The sequence below is a fragment of the Alexandromys fortis genome, unplaced genomic scaffold (assembly GCF_014885135.2).
Source record: "Alexandromys fortis isolate MF-2015 unplaced genomic scaffold, M_Fortis_MF-2015_v1.1 scaffold_22, whole genome shotgun sequence".
NCBI lineage: Eukaryota > Metazoa > Chordata > Mammalia > Rodentia > Cricetidae > Alexandromys > Alexandromys fortis.
The window spans coordinates 1,964,831-1,986,952 of record NW_026067900.1 but is presented as its reverse complement, the minus strand read 5'-3'; the positions used below and the strand labels follow the sequence as shown (position 1 = coordinate 1,986,952).

Below are 22,122 nucleotides of genomic sequence, written 5' to 3'. Positions count from 1 at the left end.
TTATGTAAATTTTTGGAGCAGTCTGCTGAGATCTGTGAATTAATGAGATGCTGTCTAGAAGAGCTGCATTTGAGCTTCCTAACCTTTTAGTGTGACACATCCATGAACACTGTAGAGCTTAGAACTTAAGAAAATACAACTTGGCTTCAATGTTTTATCCCTTACCCCCAAAAGACATCTTGTAGCTTTGACAAATTTACACATCTTTGCTACTTTTAGGGTTATTTTAATTCTAACTTTCACCAATTTATTTCCATTATGTTTTATATTTCACATCTACTCTTAGCTTTCTCTTCTCCTGAAGGACATTTTTTAGTCACCCCACCCACCCAGTGTGTGTGTGTGTGTGTGCATGTACCTATAGGTACCCAAAGAGGCCAGAAACTGATGTCTGATGTCTTTTTCCATCCCTCTCCACTTTGCATTTTGAAATAGGGTTTCTCACTCAGCCTGACTGGCTGATTGGCTAAACTGGCCTGATAATGAGCCCTTGGGATCTTCCTGTCTGTCTCTCAATACTGAGATCATAGCTTGAACTGACTTTTTATGTGGGTTCCAGAGAGCGTGAACCCAGATCCTCGTGCTTGCATGGTAAGCACTTTACCCGCTGACTAGCTCCCTATCCCCTGGTGTTTCTTAAGAAATTACCTGAGACTGGAAAGCTTCCTCTTGAATGATAATTTAGCTAATAAAGACAAGTAAATGATCAATATTCCCTTAGTAATATCCCACTGTCTCCCAGGTGTGATTGTTAAGGATTCTGCTGTCAATCCTAATTATTGATCCCTTTTTAGTAATCTTTCCGTTCTTTCTAGCTGGTTTCTGTGGTTTTCTGTGTTTACAAATGTGTTCCACACATCTTAAGACTGCAACATATGTAAACCTGTGCTCAGTGCAAGTGGGATATTAAGGCATTAACCCAGTGATAGTTTTAGTGGCACATGGGGACCCTATGTTTACACTATGAAAAGACCCCGGGGTTGAAAAACCCAGACAACAGGAAGCTTTCTTATGAACAAAGAACATTTCGAAGGTAAAGCCACAGGAGCCCTAATGTTTTAACATCTTGTCATGAAAGAATGAGGTCAGATGACTACATGTGGATGTACACATATAGACAGTAAAAATATTTAAGGTTGCATCCCTACCCATTATAATTTGCTTTATCTATCCTGCTTTCTCAGGCTTAAAATGTCTAACCCTAGACTCATACCATGCTTTCAAAGACGTGGCATCATGCCCCGGAAATGAAAGTGCTGTGGACTGGCTGCGCATAGTACACTTACTTCTCGATGAAGTCGGTAAGTCAACCACTCTTACGAGCTTGTTTCTTCATCGGGAAGGTGAGAGCACCCTAACAATGTGGCAGATGGCCCTCAAGTTTGAAAGGTGAGCTATGGCTTTGTGAGTGGGAATGCCCCTTACAGCTACTGAAGCTGAGGGTGTGCCCCTGCGGGAAGGACAGGATCTGTCTCATAGCCATGGCTGGCTCCAGGTTTGGCCATGCCCACTCTCAGCTCTTCCATGCATCTTTGCTATCTATCTCTGAGTCCAGACTATCCCCCCATGAAAAGGCTAGCTCTCACACTTTCTCTTCTTTCTCAGATGAAGGCTGTATGCTTTTTAAAAAGAGCTCACTGCTAGTTTAGAATATATACCTAATGTCTGTGGGACAGTTGTGAGAACGAGGGAAGAGAGGCTTCCTTTAGAAACAAAGTTCACACTTTAAAAATAATCTAAAACTGGTCATTTTATCCATATTTAAATTCAAAGGTTACCATAAAGGCATAGTTAGTCCAAAAGTGTTATTTTCTTTTCTTTTTATTTATTTATTTATTTATTTATTTATTTATTTATTTATTTATTAAAGATTTCTGTCTCTTCCCCACCGTCGCCTCCCATTTCCCTCCCTCTCCCCCAATCAAGTCCCCCTCCCTCATCAGCCCAAAGAGCCATCAGGGTTCCCTGCCCTGTGGGAAGTACCACCCACCTCCAAGTGAAGAAACAAGTTAAGAGAATAAAAGGGATTTTCTCAGGGTTTTTTTTTCTACAGAACTGTAAAAATTTACAAATGTACACTTTATTTAAGTTATTACAAAGCAAACTCACGCTGGAGATGGCTCAGGAGTAAAAGCACTTTGTGCTCCTGCAGAGGACATGAGTTTGGTTCCTAACAGCCACATCAGGCAGCTCGCAACTGCCTGAAACCCCAGTTTCAGGGGATCTGACACCATCGGTCCTTCCTAGCACCTGCACAAACAAGGTACACATAAAATCATGCAGGTGCACACAATATACATATAAGAATTCTAACAAAAAGATAACATGATATTAATATGGACATAGAAAATAAATCATGATAATGAGGACATTTTACTTCATGTAATTGCTTTTAAGGCTGGGGTACTTTTTACTGTTAGGGAAGTAACGGGAAATATGAAATTGTTTGAGGCCACTCTGTCTCAGCTGGTTCCCACGACATTGATAAAGATCAATGCATCCACATCCTAAGAGATCAATGCATCCTGATCAATGCAGATCAGGTATATAAGACGACTTGATGCCATTCAGATAGCAGATGGGTTAAGTTGATGATAATGACACTTGTAAACTTCCATTTAGAGTTGAACAGATGGTAGCGCCCAAGAGTAGCACCCAAGACCCAACCTCAGTTGTATTTAAGAGTTCTCGACACAAGCTTTCACACAAAAGCACCTTCATTGTATCTGCCCCAAGAGTTAAGCTCGATGGATGAAAGCCATATGGAGATATGCCTATGCTGAATATAAGGACTGCCCCACTAGTAACTATGACTGTAATTCAACATCTAGCTTAAGTAACGAAAAGGGGAAACAGGTTTATTTTGGTTCAGGGGATGTAGTTCACTCTGGTGGGGGAAAGCATGGTAGCTACCTTCATGTGTGATGAAGGGAGGAGCATAAGGTCCTCCCATCTGGTGAACAAGGAAGCAGAAAGCTTGAGCAGGCTCTAGAAGCAGACATAACCTTTAAGGCAAGGCCCTAGGGACTCACTCACTTCTGCTACAGAACCCAAAGGTCCTGCAACCTCCCCAAACAGCACCTCTGACTGGGGACCGAGTGTTCAAACACAGATTCAAGCTGTAACAGGTTGCCAAGTGAATGATTTTTTTATAATAATCAGAAGTAATTCATTTGACCTCAACAAGGATGGCAATTGTAAGAGAGTTGATTCCTAGTTCCATGTTCATTGACAGTGGCAATTTTGTGTGACGCAGGAAATACACGCCTGCCCACCCCTCTTGTCATGAGTAATTCATCTTTACAGTACTTACAAAGCAGTATCTCAAGTGGCTCCCATCCGCCCTGGTGCACTGGTAGATGTGCAAGACGTCTTCTTTGTTCTTTTGGGGTCAGCTTGGAGCAAGTGTCCTCTGAGTCTCTAAACTTTAACTGTAGGGATCTTTGACATGAGCAAGCCGTAGTTTCCTGCTAGAAGTGACTTCAGACACAATTGCCAATGTTCCACAGGCCTCAGAACTATTCCAGAACCTCTCAGGAGTATGATTTCCTAGGGAAAGAAGCTGCTATTCAGAACAGATTACTCAAGTGATGGGAGTTCATTATTGAAAAAGCTAAGAACTCGGATATTAATTCACTAATTCATGCCCCCTACTACGTTTTGAAAGCATGAACCACTGCGAATTGAGTGAAGTGGGAAGGATTTGATCAGAAGTGTCAAAGTAGGTTAAGCCTCTCACAGTACTCCACAGGGAAGGGAAATGTGCCCTCTTCAAGTACAGTTGCTTCATTTAAACCATCAATAACCGCATGCTTAACTCCCTCTGGTGAAGCTGAACCTTCACAGCGTCCATGCAAATCACATCTCTCAACACCTGCTCGTCCGTTACATCACTCTGTGATGTCATGCCCTATCATCTCTTCCTGGGCATGCCCCTAGCCACGGCGATGAAGCACTTCTTGGGCATGTGTTTTGTTTCTGACAGAACTGTCTAATGGCTTGTGGTAGAGTCTGGTGCATTTCATTCTCAGTTCTAACAAGAGAAGTCAAGTTTTCCTTCCTCCTCATTATACCTCAAAGGCTACATATACAGTTATTAACAGCCATCACGGTAACATCAGACTATGCGTTAGAATTCTCCAGGAGGGAAAAGAGTTTGAACCAAGGGCTGGTTGGTTTAGACTCTTGAGTATTTTCTATGGGAGATGCCTATGAAATTGTTAGGCTTAAAACATATATGAAGAGGAAGTAAATAACTGGGGGAGGGGGCAGGATAAAGGCACAAAGTTCTAAAAGAAATGCAAGATGCCGATATTGGCCGTGTTTATTGCACACTGACACTGAGTATGCCTCTCTAGCAAGGGCAGAGGGTGGGGAGTGGAGACAGAGTCTTGGCAGATACTCTCACTACAGAATCTGAGGTATATCACTTGGGGTCTATTTCTGCTCCACCTGATAAAACTTAAGAACAATAATGTTATTTCAAGCCTTTGCTATATTGTCCCGCAGCTGCCCATCTCTCCACTGGAGTGTGAAACTAGTCACAGCCAATGGATGGGCATCACTGTGTTCCTATTAAACTTTACTTAGAAGACTCTGTTATCCAAAGTCTTCTTCGACCACCACTGGAATGACATTTATTCAATAAAGACAATTTACTAACATTTAAGGAGATAGCACAGACATTCAGTGAAGCATGAGAAAGGAAGGCTGTGAAGATGGTCAAAGAAGAAAGCTGGCTAGGAGAGAAACTGGAGTCAAGAGTATTTTCCACAAAAACAACAAAACACCAAAGTCAAGATTTGCAATCTATTTTGATAAAAGTCATTTATCCTGGGATTTAAGTCACACCTAGGATATCAGCAGTAGCAGCAGCCTTGCCCATCTCTTGAGAGGTCATGTGACCGTTCCTTAGGTTTATGAGATTAATGCTGAGGAAGGAAATCCACTCTGGAAAGGGTTAATATCTTAGTGACTGAGACTGACCTCAAGGACCAGGCTGTCCAATTTTATCACCATCCTAATTATTTTCTCACTAGAGGTCAATTTTTAAAACCCTCCTTTCCCGCAGATAATAGTTAGTGTACACAAAGGACAGGACTGTTCCGTTCTTGGTGTGTACTTCTTCTGGGTGTCAGAAACCCTCGGGCTGCACCATCAAGGCGCACTTTGTTCTACTAGACATTGACCTCAACAGCAAAACGGCTTGTTAATCAGACTGTAAGACGCAGTAGAGACATGGCCTGAATGGGCAAGAATTCTATCACTTTTCATGGTCTCTTCTTTAGCCTTTCTTCCCCCTAGATTTTGAGACGTTTAATAACCTGATAATTCTGAGGGTGTGTGGTTAGTATCAACTGTTTACCACACGGGCTCTGGTATCACTTGGGAGACAGACTTTTGGACATGTTGTGAAGAAGTTTCTAGATTGTTTTAATTGAGGTGAGATGACCCACCCACTCTATCTTTGAGTGACATCATTCAATGAGCTGGAATCCCCAACTTAAAAAACAAACAAACAAAACGAGCAAGTAAGCTGAATAGCACACTCACTCTGCTTCCTGACTACAGCCGGAAGGTGTCAGCCGCATGGCTCTCCTGCCAAGCCAGACTGTACCCGCTGTGAGCCAGAGAAACCCTTACTCCTTACCGTTGTTTGCTCATTTGTTTTGTTTGTCATGTATTTGGTCACATCAATGAGAAAGGTTAACTGAACAGGACAGAGAGATCTACAATGTCTTCTGGGGCCCCTGGGGCCAGAGGCAGCAGGGTTTCTATCCTATGTGGCTACACTCCATAATCATTAACAGAGCTCAGTTACAGCAAACGGGTTTACATGAAGAAAGAGCACAAAGAACGCTGTGTCAGTTCAGTTCAGATTTTGATGCCAGGTGACTTTGATTTAAACTCACAAACAGTTTTTTGGCTTTCAAAGCTTTTTGTATTGCATAAGGGACTATACAAATATAAAGTATGTGAAGCTAAAACATAATCCAAGTCTTTCTGAAGGTTCTCTCAGTCCAAAATGATCCATGAGGTACAATACTTAAATGACACAGACTTTTTCATGAAGGGGGGTTTTGAGAATGAACTCAGAAAGAAACTTAAGTTCTTCCACCAGAGGATGGTCACCACAAGGGGCACGGTCACCACCAGAGGATGGTCACCACTAGGGGCCATGGTCACCACCAGGGGCACGGTCACCACCAGAGGATGGTCACCACTAGGGGCCATGGTCACCACCAGGGGGCACGGTCACCACCAGAGGATGATCACCACTAGGGGCATGGTCGTCACCAGAGGAAAGCTATGTCCCTCTGCTCTAGTAGGTTCTATTCTCTTCCCTTAGAAATTCTTTCCCTTAGAAACATACATGGGAGCTTTGTTTAAAACAAACAAACAAAACAGATGGCCAGGGAGCACCCCACATCAGTGGACTTAGACTGGTATTCTCTCATACATAATTCAAAATAAAACACTCACCCAGGAAGCATAGGCAGGACATTGATCACAGATCGCATTTTCTTAGAAAGCCCAAGTGTATTCTTCCAGTGTTTTGTTCTCTTTGGATTTTGATGTGTCTGCCTTGCTACAGGCCCTGTGCGAGCCTCCTCTTCCTGTCCCATGCCCTGTGCTGGATGAGGTTTCAGACTGCTCCTATGAGTGCCCAGTGGGAAAGGTGGGGAGCCAGGAATGGAAAGACTAAGGGGACTGCAAGAGAGTGGGGAGAAGCAGTCCAGAGCTGCAAAACCATCAAAAAAAAAAAAAAAAAAAAAACCCACAAAACAAAACAAGTCCACCACCATGAATTCTGTCTCCCAGGAAGCCCCCAGGGGGCTGAGAGCTCAGCGCAATGCGGCTGTGCATTGCCTAGTGCTGCAGCCGGGCCACACAGCTCCAGTGTAGGAAGGGGCTCAGCACCCTGGGAAAGGCTTTCCCTCACCAGCACTGTGTAAAGCCCCCAGCCTTTCACCTATCTTTGATTGGCATGGGGTCAGAAGATGGAAGAGGAAAGACGACATGAAGAGAGGGTGACTTCAGTATTTAACACAGAGACCTCAACATGTAAGCAACACACCAATGCTTTATTTCTCTCAGAACTTTATAAGCAAGTCACTGCCTCTAAATGCATTTTTAAAAACACAATACACCTAATGACATCCAACCGGTGGGTTACTTTCTGTCCCAGGAAATTGCATCAAACAAAAGCGTCACAGATACTTGAAGGTAATCAGCTGAGATAGTAGGTTTATAGATTTAATTGTTCTCAGTCCAGTGGCCTGCATACCTGTTTCTGGAATAAACCACCAGTGCAAAATAATGCCGGAAATATTTATGATACCATCAACAGCTATGGTTAACATGAAAAATGTAATCAGATATTCAAATTCCTGATGAAGTCAGTTTTAAAGACACAGGGTGCTGTTGGACTTGCTAGAAGACTTATCTCTGGCTTCTAGTTCTAGAAAGTTCAATTAGGTTTAAAGCTATTCATTTCATACATGATGATTTTCTTAACAGGAATAAAGGTATTAAACCAGGCGGAGTGGCGTGCACCTTTAATCCCAGAACTTGGGAGGCAGAGGTGAGCAGTGCTCAGCGAGTTAAAGGCCAGCCTGGGATACACTGTGAGACCCTATCAAAAGAAAGAAAGAGGAAGAAGGTTGGGGGTAAAGAATTTAATTGAAAATCCAACAACTACCAAAAATCAGACACTGAGTTCTGCCCTCCCTTACAGAAACAGGACGAGCAGCAGTGGGGAACTAAGACATCTTCTCGTGCCGTCTCAGAAGCACGAGATGTGAAAGGAGGGGCACACATCAACAAAGGCAGAAGCACCCACGCCTTCATCTCAACATCTACATGCTTCACCCAAATGCCATATTCAACACCCTGATCACAGCTAAAGGATCATCCAAGGAAACTCAGTCCCTCAGAGTCACCAGGCAGCCCGTATCTAACCCGTACTAGAGAGGGGAGGAAGGGCAGGAACTTGTGCTGACCAGCGCACACAGGGAACACCTGTTTCCAACTCTATACAGACATTTATAAAAACTTACACAATAAAGCAAGTAGAGATTTTACATTCTTCCTAGCAAATATTTAAAAGACATTTACAGGTATGCATTAGAATTATAGGTTAACTTATGGCGCCCTTAGCAGTCTTATAAATTCTAAAATAAATTTCTGGAAATATAAAAAATACTGTGCTTTAAACATTTCTGAATGCCGAGAAGCTTACAGTAAATTGTTTTCACTTCCCAGAAAAAAATGTAACTGTGCCCGTGAGTGCATCCTGCAAAAGCAGCCACTCCGATATCCAGGGACGGCCTTGCTTCAGACAACGGAGTACGGCTGCCCGAAGATTCCAGATTGCCCATATTCTGTGAGTAGCAGGAAAGGAGGAGGGGAAAACACCCATGTAAAAGCCATCCTATTAGGAGAAAAATGTTTTCATGACAAAAAATAAAAAATAAAAAACATGCCATCTCTCCCTTTGCTGGCATTTCTTTGGTCAATTCCCCGGTTTCCCAAAAGTGTTCTCTCAGGTCAATTGTTGCACAAATTACCTTTAAACAAATGTCAGAGGGTCCACTACTTGTGTGGTTAAGACTTTCAGAGAACACCACTCATTTTAATACCTCCTTTCTTCAGTACAGACTCATTAAAAACAAGCCCAGCATCCTTTGTTTCCCAATTTTAATATTAATGAACATTTCCCTCTCAGTCTCAAGCGGTATTTCTTTGAGGTCTGACCTACATGGTGTAGCAGCAAACTCCTGATAGATGCAGAGTTGCAAAACCCAGACTCAAAATAAGAGTCCAAAAGGACTGGATTTCCCAGAAATAACAAAACAAGGAACTCCTGGAAATGTTCTCTTTTCGCAGGATTTTTGACGTGACCGTTTCCCTCTCAGAAGTCCTGTAAAGTCTGTGGTCAGGATGGAACTTGGGGTCTGAGGAGCCTGAGGGAAGGCTGCTTCATCAGCTTCTGCTGGTGCCTGGATGACTGTGCGCTCTCAAGGGCATCAAGTGCTCTCTGGAAGGCAAAGCAGGGTTATGAACTATAAGATAACCTCTGGCTCACCTAGGGGCAGCCACAAGACTCCACACAGGTGTAGACACGGACCAGGCTACCACCCTCCCCTACAGTGTGACCAGTGACACTTTCAGGCTTCCACACCCACACAGTGTGAACCACCACTCTTCCACTTTGGTGGGCTCACAGTCTGTCATTCATAGGCGCACCAACGCAAAGTTACCAGTAGGAGAGAGTACGTGAGACATAATGGCTACTTAGCTATGACAGGCTTGTAAAGGTCTCCCAGTTAAAAACCGGGAGCGGGTAAGGCTAAAACCAACAGTTTACCTTTGCTGTGATGGAATCCTTCAGGTAGATTTTCCGAAGACAGCCTTGATTGGCACTGTCTTTTTTATGGAACAGGCCCTGTTCCTGGTTTTAAAAGAAATAATGACAGAAATTATTCTCTAAAAGAAAAAAATAGCATGATCTTACACTGGATGCTTAAATGTCAACTTACTGTATAAGCACTAAACTATGGGATACATGCAATCAAGTATAAGAAATAAATCACCTTGCCACAAGGAGAGCAACTGCACACTGGAGTCATAATTTATAGGCCTATCTGTGTAAAATAAGGGCTTCTGCAGGCAACAACACATAGCCTAAAGGATGACAATGTGACAATACATGAACAGCTGACAGACCAGTAAAAGACCAAAGGGCCCTCTCCTTCATTTCCTCTGCTGATAGATAAAAGTCTTATACAATGTAAAATACATCGAATCAATTCTCACCACTTATGTGGAGGCAAAGTACTGTGGTGGCCTGAAGAAGGATGGCTCTCATAAGCTTATATGTTTGAATATCTGGTACCCAGTTGGTGGAACTATTTGGGAAGGATTGGGAGGTGTGGCCTTGCTGGAGGAGGTGTGTAACTGGGGGCGGGCTTTGAGGATTCAGAAGACTGGCCCAGACTCAGACTCTCTTGCTCTCGGCTTCCAACTTTCAGATCATGAAGTAAGCTCTCAGCTGTTCCTGCCACCGTGCCTTTGCTCCAGAATCATGGACTCTCACCCTCCGAAACCATAAGCCCCAAATTAAACTGTTTCTTTTAAAAGTTGCCTTCTCGTGGTGTTTTATCACAGCAATGCAAAAGTAACTGAGAGATGGAAATTACATAGGGAACTATAAAATATGCACAGGCCAGTCTACCCCAGCTCCAATACTACGTTTCCTACTAGGGTACTCTATACTGTGTAAGGATCTGCTCGGAACACAAATGGGCAGGCAGACCTGGCAGTCTTGTCTGTAAAGGTCTACAATGAGAGAAGTGAAGGACGGTCACTTCAAACCTATTTAAAGTCTATTACATTCCGTGGGAAATGTTGTTTGTAGAGTTTCAGTAAAGGGGATAATATCATTGTTATTTTGGAAAACAAATATACTATAAAGTTACCATATTTAAGATGAAGTTGTGTAATTTTCTTAAGAAAGATAAGAATACATCTAAAATAGAGTATGTGTCCACGGTGGGTAAGCCCAAAACCCCAGGAAAGATGAGGTATCTCCCCTGCTTATGCTTTACTGTCATGGAAAGTTCATCTTATGCTTTACTGTCATGGAAAGTTCATCCTTAGAAAAGGACGGGAGCAAAGACACAGAAAACACACAGCACGTAAGTCATATTCGCATTCTATGTGCACCAAATTATAAACAAAGCTGTTTAGACCTAACCTATTTTTAACTGTGTGTGTGGTGTGTGGCAGGTAGGTGTGCATGCCACAGTATGTGTGAAGAAGTCATGACTACTCTACAGGGTCATCTCTCTCCAGAGTTCTGGCATCAGTCTCAGGCTGCCAAGCTTGCACAGCAAGTGTTTCAACCTGTTGAGCATACGGACCTTAGACTTCATATTTATTTTCACTGAAGCACTTAGTCTCCCAAAAGCTTGACAAAGAGAATATTTCTAGAAACGTCTCAGATTCTGGGAAAATGGATATACGTATAAGGAAAGAAAACCCCCTACTCACTAATGCTCAATCTTACCAAAAGGCAGAAGCACCCGCCAGCACCCTAGTTCTGGCCGATAAATTGAGAGTTCCCTCTATGTCTGAAAATGCAGTTACACAAAATGAGTTAGGTTTGTTTACAGCTTAGCATGCACTAAGACAGACAGTGACGGCACTGCTCCCCCTGACAGTCTACCTCTGTAACTGAGAGGCAGCCAGCAAGACTGACTGCGTCCATGGCTCTGAAGGGTGGATTAATTTTCTCTTACCTTAACTGAAATCTTCAGCAGGTTTTCACTGACTCCAGGAGGACATACAAAATCTTCGAACAGACACTGCCAGTCCACAGACATATGGCCTAGGATTTCAACTTCCTTTATGAACAGCACTCGCCTATTTTAGAAAAGAAAACAAATACAGCCTTGTGTCAGCGCTATCCTTTATTTTGTGTGTGTTTATTAAACAACAAATCTGACCCACACAAGAGAGCTGAGGATCAGAGGCTGAGACCTCAGCCTGAAGCGGGGCAGGAAATCTTCATCAACCTCCTCACCCCAGGGCTCAGGGAAGAGCAGGCAGAATGAACGAGAGCTGGAGGATAGCAGGATGCTGTGAAGTGCTGTCCTCTGACCTAATGTGGCTACTGCACTCAGGAACTCAAAGCCACTGTGGTTACTAATACAAGACGTGACAAGTTCAAGCCAGCCCAAATCCCAGCACAGATAGGAGAGTCTCCAGACCCCATTACTGAGGAGCTCCTGGCAGGGGGTAGTCCTTGGGGAAAGAGACTCATTCTTTTTTGAGTATGGCTGCTGGTTGGTTTCTTATACCACAATGGATAGCCCGTAGTCGTGTACATACTAGCAGCAAAAATTAGACTTAGTGGATTATTAAAAAAGAAAAATAGAGGAGGGTGGGGAGATATGAATTTGAAAAGGGAACATGTCAGGGGAGGATACAAGGGCAGTTGGCAGGGAGAAATGGAGGCAGATAAGATCATATTTCATTGTATATATGCATGAAATTCTGAAGAAGAAAACATTTGAAAAATTAGAAAAATTCACTCACAGAAAAGTATATTTTTCATTTTAAAAAGTGTCTACGTAAATGTCAAATGAAATGCAATATAATCTCTGCCTAACAAAATGGACTTTAAAACTTCCCCTTCTGTCAGTCTGGCAGAACTCAGTAATGCTGTTTTTGGTTTTGAAACAGCAAAACAACTGAGCAGGGAATCGCATTTGAAACACAAGTGGTGCAGGATGCGTCCTCATCTGGGAGGCCACAGAGTAAAGCCCCTGAAGACGATTTACTTGGAATATTCTTAATTGCTCTTTTCTGTCAGTCACTTACGCCTTCCAGCCAAGACAGACCATGCAGGAAATGTCACAAGTCCAAATGTCAGCAAAGACTCACTTCGGACCCACTAATAAATACCAGACTTGAACATTTTAACGCTAATGTATATCACAGGAGGAATGTTTCATTTTACTCAATAGTAATGAAAAATAATATAATCCTTAAAGGACACCCACACTGATTTCCCAGCAAGTCGAATTAATTACTGATATAACTATACTTGATTTCAAGTCTCCATTAAAGACAGAAAAACTAGAAATGTAGATTTGTGAATTCAAACAACATCTAGGGAAACCTGGCAGAGAAAAGAACGAAGGCGTGAGGCTTGAGAGGTACCCAGTGCCTAGAAGAGAAAACAAGTACACAAGACAATGCCACACAGATTCAGAGCACTGGAGAGGGGGCAGGCTGTGATGGGGAGGGGGCAGGCTGCACTGAGAAGGGGGCATGATGTGTGACTCCCCTCTGTAAGCTGTGAATGTCATTGGTTAATAAAGGAACTGTTTTGGGCCTATAGCAGAGTTATAGGGGAACAGAGCTAAATGGAATGCTGGGAGAAAGAAGGGTGGGATTGAAGAGAAGCCATGGAGCTGCTGGAGACAGACACTGGGAACTTTACTGGGTAAGCCACAACCATGTGGCAATATACAGATTAATAGAAATGGGTTAAATTAATATAAGAATTAGCCAATAAGAAGCTAGAGCTGATGGGCCAAGCAGTGATTTAATTAATATAGTTTCTGTGTGGTTATTTCAGTTCTGGGCAGCCGGGACAAACAAGCGGCTCCCTCCAACAGGGGCAGGCTGCACTGGTGGCATGAAGGAGGTGATTTGGAGTTGATCACTGAGAAGGAGTTCTCCTTAAAGAGAGACAGTGGCTGTTCAGACAATACAGACACACTGCCAGATTAAGTGTAGAAGGGACTGAGTATGGTGCTGAGAACTGAACCCAGGACCTCACAAGGCTAGGGAAGCACTCACTCAGCTATGCCCCCACATACATTCTCGGTCTCTATTTCAAGGCAGGGTCTCACAGCGTTGCCTAGGCTGTCCTGGCCTTTACCTTGCAATCCTCCTGACTCCCTCTCCGAGCATAAGGGATAGCAGGCCTGCGCTACCAACCCCAGCAGAAGAAAAGTCTAATTAAGGAGTGTGGAGTCTGAGGCTGGAATATCAAATGCATACCTTGGTGAGAAAACCACCTTAAGGTCTAATTTTAGATGATATTTATTCACCGTCATCTTGAAATTATGCCTTCAACTTGCAGGTATTGGACACAGCATGAAGACCCTTTGTTTCAAACAAACCTTTAGTGACAAGCAAGAGAGTAGGGGCTCGGTGTCTGGAGTAGAAAAATAAGACCGGCCGTGACTGCAAAGCCTCATGAGGAAGCAGTGACAGCCTCACTTATGACGGTGGCTGTAAGGTGAGGGAAGAAACAGCCAGACTCTGCATGCTCAGGAAGGCAGACCTGAATGAACCTGGTGATCAATGGGAATTGCAGCAGGCCTCGGACACTGTTTCTCCGAGGGGCTGCCATGGGAATTTTGGCCCATTTCAGGGCTGATACCTATAGCACCCCTGACCCTTGCAGAGCAAGAGCCAGCAGAGTCTTCCCTCATTTGACACATTTAACACCAGCGCGCTGTTCTAACCAGTCTCTGATGAGCGGCCCCACACCCCGGACCCAGGTCAGTATCAGCTCACTATCAGCCTTGTGCCAGATGCAGCTCCCCATCCTGTGTGTTTCTAAGCTCTCTCTTCTCCTGACCAGTGCAATAATAACATATTCTCCCATAGCTCCATTCTCTCTCCTGCTCCAAGTATCACCTTCAAATCTTGTCATCTCCTGTGTGATACACTGTGGCAAGAAGTCTCCAAGATCTCCACTCCAGATCCCTTTTTTGTTTGTTTGGTTGGTTGGTTTTTTTTTTTTTTTTTTTTTGTTTGGTTGGGTTTTTTTTTTTTTTTTTTTTTTTTTTTTGAGACAGGGTTTCTCTGTGTAGCTTTGATCTTTTTAAAGGTCTATTTTAATTTTTAAGTGTGTGTGTGTATTTGTGGGTATGTACACTTACATGCAGCTGCCCACAGAGGCCAGAGGCATATGCACAAAGTGGATGCTGAGAACTGAACCTGAGCTCCAAAAGAGCAACAGATGCTTTTAATCGCCAAGCCATCTCTAAAGTCCCTGTGATTACACCTCTATTGAGGGACCAATAGGATGACCGAACAAGTCTTCCTTACGACTGGTTGGTTAACCTCTTTAGAAAGACATGTTTCAGCTGGGCGATGGTGGCGCACGCCTTTAATCCCAGCACTCGGGAGGCAGAGGCAGGCGGATCTCTGTGAGTTCGAGACCAGCCTGGTCTACAAAGCTAGTGCCAGGACAGGCTCCAAAGCCACAAAGAAACCCTGTCTCGAAAAACCAAAAAAAAAAAAAAAAGACATGTTTCAAAGTTTAGATTCTGCAATTCACCTTCTCTTATTTTTCTTCTCATCCAGGTATACTCAGGTCCAACAGTGAGGAGTGCAGCTCAGTATGAGAACACTCACTTATCAACCACTACACCCTGGGTTTGATTTCCAAAGCTCAGATTGATGGGATGGATGCATTAGAGGGAGGAAGGGAAGGAGGGCAGAGGAGAGGGAGAGGGAAGAAACTAGGGCAGAGTGCCTAAACACTCCACTTTAATCCTACAAAAGAGAGCCCTTGGAAAATTGTTAATCTACAGTAGCTATCTGGAGACGTTTATTTCTAGAGTAAATCTTGGAACATTATTTGATATTTTAGCATAAATCTTTTTTCTCTGGAAAAAGGGTTTACCAAAATACTCAGAAGGCACTCATCTGGGCATATAGGAATAATACCATCCTTAAGAGGGGCTTACCAATACCCCAAATCAAACCTCACAATGGAAAGTAGAGTCACCCTCTTCAATTTGAATTGTGTCTCCTTACAATGACGTCACCACTGAAGGATGTAGACAATGCTCACTGTGCCATCAGCAGCTGCCACGTCTGGAGATGCCCAAGCCAAGCTGGGCCTAGCTCCTGCGTCTCCAGAATGAGGCACCCTGAACACACGCTCTTGGGACACTACCTAGAGCTGTGCTTCTGTGATGGGATGAAAATGATCATCTAGTCTCTGAAGTATAATTTTTCAACTCTTCTGCCATGGCAGCTGAAAGTCCTCCCATGAACACAGCTAGGTTTCATCTGGATGTCAATACCTGTTTGTAATCATAAGGAATGCCCTCTTGTGTCCAGGAACTGCACAGTGGAACTGGTAGGTCTCGCCTTCCAGCTTCTTGATATGGTTCTGAAAAAGAAACAAGAGTTAAGACTTGGGAACTACATACATTTAAATATCTGTATAATAGTCGATGAAAATCAATGTTATGAAAAGGTGCATTGGAAATAAAACTAGCATACTACAGAGTGGCATCCGAAGCAAGAAAACAACTTATTTATAATATCAAGTACTTTTCACTATTGCCTTAAAGAGAAATGAATTGAATGCTTACCAGGTGAGCATCTGATGACAAACATCTTGTTCTTAGTAACTTAAGAGATTTAAACTATCAACCAGAAGCACTCACACACCTTAATCAAGAATATATACACACATGGTAAATGCAAAACTGCTACATCAATGTCTCAGCAGTCCTTAAAGGGCCTCCCTGGCAACGGCTTGGGGGGGTCTAATAACTGCTATCTGAGAACACAGAACTTAGAAATCATGGCTCTGAAATTCTTTTCAGAGAATGGTTCACACTTTTCTTCCAATTCTTTTGAGAGAAGTCTGTGATTTTTCCGAAAAGCTAAGGCCCAGGGGCTGGAAAACTGGCTTAATTCAAGAGCAGAGGACCGGGGTTCTACTCCTGATACCCACACTATAGTTTATAGGTGCCTGTAACTCCAGTTCCAAGGGCTCTGAAGCCCTCTTCTGGCCTCCAAAGGCTCAAACACACACACACACACACACACACGGTGCACATACACACACTCAGGCACACACATAAAAAATAATTTTTAAAATGCTAAGCCCCAATCACTTCTTCAGATAGGATTATGTACTACATAATGGTAAACCTCCAAGGTATTTGCTGGTTTTGATCATATTTGGTTGTGTAGAGTAAGCACACCTTGAAAAGGGAAAATTTTTGTATGAAATTATATTTCTGACTAAAATAGACAATTATGGACATGAAGAATTTCAAAATCGTTTGAAAGAGCATTTCAGAATAGTCTGCATGGTTTATTTCTAATGGACAAAATAACCCAAGTATAAATTGTAGCCAATAAAATATTTATTTTCTTTTTCAAGTATCTTAAAACTATTGACTTAAATGAGTCAATACACATTAAAAACAAAGTTTTTTTATAACAAATACTAATGAAAGGTTATTATTGATATCATCTATGATAAATGATTAAAGATCAAATAATACATGGGCATAAGGTACAGAGACAGACACGTGAATGAGCGAGACTGGTACACTGCACGACTGAAACACTCCGCCAACAGCAGCAGGATCACAAAGTCACTGTACACACAGCGGAGAAAGCACGCTTGGTGTTGGGATTTCAGAGCTTGAGTACCGTTTTCATTTGTGATGCCGGGGATGGAACCCACATTTTAAAAGTATGTTGGCCCCTAAGTCATTCCTTGACAGTTACAAAAAGCCATGAACAAGTATTACAAAAGCCATGAATGAGGAGAGAATTCCTACAGAGCTGAGGTGGCATCTTCAGGTTACATCTCAGAGATGGGCAGTTGGTCCCTGTGAATTAGTTCCAATATTTTGCCATCAGTTTCTTCCGAGAAAAGGGGAAAACAGAATAGCACACTATAACAATGTGGGCCCTTCAGCCGGAGCCTGGAATGCACGTGTAAGCCAGAGAAGCTGCAGGGAGTAGAGAGACACCTGCTTCTTTCCTAATCTTTCCATTGTTTATCAAGTTTCAACCACCAAGAGCCTTATGGGAAATCTAGTACTGAAAAAGTACCTTTTCAGTGCCAGTAAGGAACCACTGGATTCTGAAATCCAGAGCAAGCTCCTTAGCCACCGAGGGCAGCAGGAGGCCAGGCTGACCAAAGTGGCACTCTCTCTTCCAAACTCGGCACGGGCCACTGAGTAAGACTTTGCTAAAGAATGGGTCCTTTGCCCATTCCCTCTCGTCCCTTTCAAACTAATTCTAAGGAAACGGCACAGGGCGCAAAATGACAAAACTCCAGTGCACAGCAGTGTTAATCACAGAGTTAACGGTACCAAGTACGGTACAGGAACCAATGTCGGGGACTGAGGTCATACACAATGTAAGGTTATCTCAGTGGGTAGACAGGCCAAGGGTAAAATGTTAATGAAGCCTTTCCATACATAGAAAAACACACTTAGGTAGAAAAAGCAAAGACTGCCTCTTTAAATCTTGTGTGAACATTAAGAGTTAAAAGCAAAATAAATAATAAATAAGACCTGTCTATATATGCATATGTATATACATATATACACACACATACATGGGCAGCATAAGCAGCATTATCTTTTTTAAAATATTTACTTATTTATTATGTATACAATATTCTGTCTGTGTGTATGCCCACCGGCCAGACGAGGGCACCAGACCCCATTACAGATGGTTGTGAGCCACCATGTAGTTGCTGGGAATTGAACTCAGGACCTTTGGAAGAGCAGGCAATGCTCTTAACCTCTGAGCCATCTCTCCAGCCCCAAGCAGCATTATCTTAAGGGAATATTGGAGAACTATTCTACAAACACATGGCACATGAGTAAGGCTCTTCACAACCAAGCAGTAAAGAACACAGAGGAATGCTTGGGAGTTAAAAAGAAAAAAGGGTAAATGGTCCCCAAATAAATTATTTAGAATAAACTAATATTACAGTAAGATCTAGGAGGATATAATATAATACTCTAGAACCCTGTGATCTTTACATGTTTACTTACTCCCTATGGAATCAGTCCAGTAGAATCTAAACAGCCAGTAAGTGCTTCTTACCCAACTTGCTGATCACAGCAATATGGGCAAGCAAGAAATGCAAATGAACTAAACTTCTCAGTTACCCATGAACAAACTATCAAACTCTACAGCAACCTACATTCTGTTTCTTCCAATAATTATTACATATATAAAAGTTTAAAGGGTTGTCTGATATCAAGCTAAAACTAAAAATCCATACGAGATGCCTAGATGCTTAGTTACAGTAACTTTTTGTGCTTAGTAATAAATACTTATAAAAAGAAGAATCACAGGAATGAATCACCAAGGAGCTAAAATAAAAATGAACAATAAAGACCTTAGGTTTCAGAGGTTCACAAAAGTCTAAGAAAGTCGAGATACAGTCAGGAAAACTAAAAGTTGTGGCTCTCACACAAGAGCCTACAGCATCTGAAGCGAAGGACTGTGCTTGATTCTTACAGAAGCTGCACACATGGGGACATTGTGTCTATCCCCTATTCTCCAGGCACAAGAAGATTCTTCCTTTCTTTTTGTTACTGTTAATATTTACATGTTTTTCTCTACTTGGTTGCATAAGCACAGAAGTCTTATTTTCAGGGGAACATAGTAGTACCAGGGGTCAAACCCAGGCCTTGGGCATGCTATTTTACCTGAGCTGTACTCCAGCCCAATGATATAAGTCATTTCTTTTTCCAGCTAACACTGTCTGGTCATTGGACATCAATTATTTTTCTTTAAATAGTGTTTTTAATATAAAGCATTCAAATAACTGGTTTTATAACTGCATGTTTAGAAACATATATAAATTCATGCCTTTAATTCCAGCACTTGGAGGCAGAAGTAGGAGGATCTCTGTGAGTTAAGGCCAGTCTGGTCTATAGAGAGAGTTTCTAGGCCAGACAGGGCCACACAGTGAGACTCTGCCTAAAAAAAAACAAATTAGAATCCAACTGAATGCTTGCATCTTAACTAGTTCCGTTATCTTCAAACATATATTAGGGATGAGGTTTCTATTCAATTGAAGTTGTGAGATAAGACACTGTTAAATCACAAAATTAAAGATTTCCATTATTTATTTTTAAAAAATTAAAATATAACTTACTTTGAGAATTAATTGGAGGTATAAATGATAATTTATAATATTTTTTTCACACCAAGAGAAATCTCTGGGAGTTAAACTTCTGAAGTGTGTATGTGGAGGTGTGCACACATGTATGTATGGAGGCCTCAGGTCACTATCAGGTATCTTCCTCCACCAATCTCTTCCGTTTTGTTTTGGTTTGGCTTGGTTTTGAGCAGGGTCTCCCACTAAATCTGGTGCTCACTAAAATAAGTGAGCTAGCTGCCAGTGAGCCCCAGGTTCTGCCTGTTTCCTGACCCTTCTCTTGGACTGAAGTTAGAGACATGTACCACCATCACATGGCCTTTAAATGGGTACTGGATTTCCGAATTCAGGTCTTTGTGCTTGTTTGTAAAGACTTTACCAACTGAACCATCTTCTCAGCCTCTAAAGAGTTTGCTTCTTAAAAGTAAAGGTATTTATACATTCAACTGCCACAGAAGTAATTTGCCTAATTACATGTTCTGTTACTGATTCTACTGCGATAATTAAAATCAGTAATTACAAAGTACACATAACCAACAATGAGGCTCAGCTTTTCAAAAGTATTCTTCTAAAGGCTAAAGGAGCAGACCACATAAAATTACTTCATTTATTTAGCCATAACTGAGTTAAAAAAAAAAAAAGAAAAGAAAAAATACTGAAGAAACATATTCCTACAATTCCTATGCCAGGTCTCATCTCAGGTCTAACAACAAGCTCAGAGAAACTGACATATTACTTATTAACAGTCCCATAACTTGAGTAAATTTGAGTGACATGTGGATCATAACTCTACATAATTCCATCATCGAAATGCACAAATATAAAGAGACATTCACTGCAAAGACCCACCCTTCTCAACTTCATCTGTACACGAATACACAAAAATGATAAACTTCCAAAATTGTAGCAAAATATATGCTCTCGGTTCAATACCCTTTGACCCCCCAACCCCAACCCGGCGAAGTTATTTCCTGCACCTTTTACACCTCTTAGACCTGTGTAGAATTACAAGAAGCCACAATTTTCAACCGTGGACAAGCCACTATTATGAAGAGTTCAGATAGAAGTGAGAGTTATAAAGAAAATCTCATTAAAATCAACCCTCAGTCTGATTCACACAGTTAAATAGGAGCAGTTTGAGTTTTAGGGATGGAATCAAGCAGTACAGGAAACATTTACTCCTGTGTTCCCAGTTCTTGCTGTGTAGGCAGAAAAAGAAAGAAAATAAAGTTAGAAGTGTGCAGAAAGATACAATGTAATCACATACAAGAAAACCAAAGGCAAGAATAATTAAGCCCTCTTTATCATAGAGCACAAACATATTAATAAGTTTCTGTTGAGAGAAAGCCAGTCATGGGAGAATAGCAATTTAAGTATGTATATATTATTTAAATATAATGATACTATAACCAAGACGAAATGCCAACCTATATTAATTTTTAAATGTTTAACAAGACTATAATATATCTAAGTGTATAACCTCTTTTTCTCTCTTACAGTCCTGTTTACCAGAATAAATTTAGATTTCCACAGTAAGAGGAGTAAGTCCACCTGGCTGAGGGCAAAGGAAGCTATGCAATTCCAACAATTAGCCACAAAGCAAGAAGCCAAACCTAAGCACAATGACTAGGAGCTGCTGCAGAGACAGTGAAACAGCCAACAGCTCCTTTCAAGACAGTCTTCTCTGCACAGAGAAAGCCTTGTGCCCTTTTCAACAGTTAGCAGCTACTTCCCCTTAACATGCCAGGCCAAGGCCATCATACAAAGCAATAAATTCTCCTCTACAAACCATGGGCGATTCCTTCAAAGACTCATGATCGGGTCCTTGAAAATCCACCCATGAACTCTCAGTCTTGGAATCTTTCCATTTCACAGCCACGAAGAACAAAGTTTACCTCTAATAAGTCGGAGCCCTCGGACTCCTGCCTGTCATATGGACGGATGATGCCATCTTCGTGGATCAGACGAGGTGGACGGAGGCTGGATACCTCCTCAGTGGATTCTGCTGCCCTGAATAAGAGAGCAGGAAATACATGAGAATATTTTAAAATCAGACAAATTCATGTTGATCAAACTCGCAAATAAACAATTAAAAACTATTAGTAATGTATAAAACGTGTTCAAAGTGAAGAAGAAATTATTAAAGCCTTGCCTAATGGACTCTAAAGTATCCACCCCTTTCTTAAAGAAAGAAAATGTCAAGTTCTGAAAGGTCATGGACACTTTATGGCCTTGCTGTCAGTGCCTGACGTAAGGGAGGTACACTTAAAGTGCTGAATAAATAAAAACTGGGCCGTAAGATTTATTTTTCATATTCCTTTCCATGGTCTTATAAAGCTTCCATAACTTCCAATTAGATTCAAGAGCCTTAAGAACAGGCTAAATACCCAGCCCATTCATATGTTCCTAGAAGCGATAGATACACACAATACAGACCTTCCCACCATGCAGATGCCATTACCTCTGAATGCCTTGGAAGGTGCTGCTAGCCATATCTATGATTCCGCCAGTTGGACGAGCCACGGCACCCACGAGCCCTTTTCCAATTCCTTTAAAGAAACCAGCAGCGCCCTCCTTCTTGGCTCCTTTAGGAAACCAAAGACAATGAATAGGCAAAGATATTTTAAGGTAAGCAAGCTCAACAA

The 22,122-nt window shown here is 42.0% G+C and overlaps 1 protein-coding gene across 1 annotated transcript in view; it reads right to left on the bottom strand.

The window, feature by feature from the left end:
* Window positions 1-7,066: 7,066 nt before the first annotated feature.
* The window catches only part of Vps13c (vacuolar protein sorting 13 homolog C), a 153,478-nt gene continuing 138,422 nt past the window's right edge, over window positions 7,067-22,122 (bottom strand). Inside the window, exons 78-83 of the mRNA XM_050125415.1 lie at window positions 21,939-22,062; window positions 21,373-21,487; window positions 15,624-15,712; window positions 11,304-11,427; window positions 9,371-9,454; window positions 7,067-9,040 (exon numbers count right to left, since the gene is read on the bottom strand). Of these exons, the coding sequence (XP_049981372.1) occupies window positions 8,939-9,040; window positions 9,371-9,454; window positions 11,304-11,427; window positions 15,624-15,712; window positions 21,373-21,487; window positions 21,939-22,062 (638 nt within the window). The 3' untranslated portion in view covers window positions 7,067-8,938. The remainder of the gene's footprint in view (window positions 9,041-9,370; window positions 9,455-11,303; window positions 11,428-15,623; window positions 15,713-21,372; window positions 21,488-21,938; window positions 22,063-22,122) is intronic.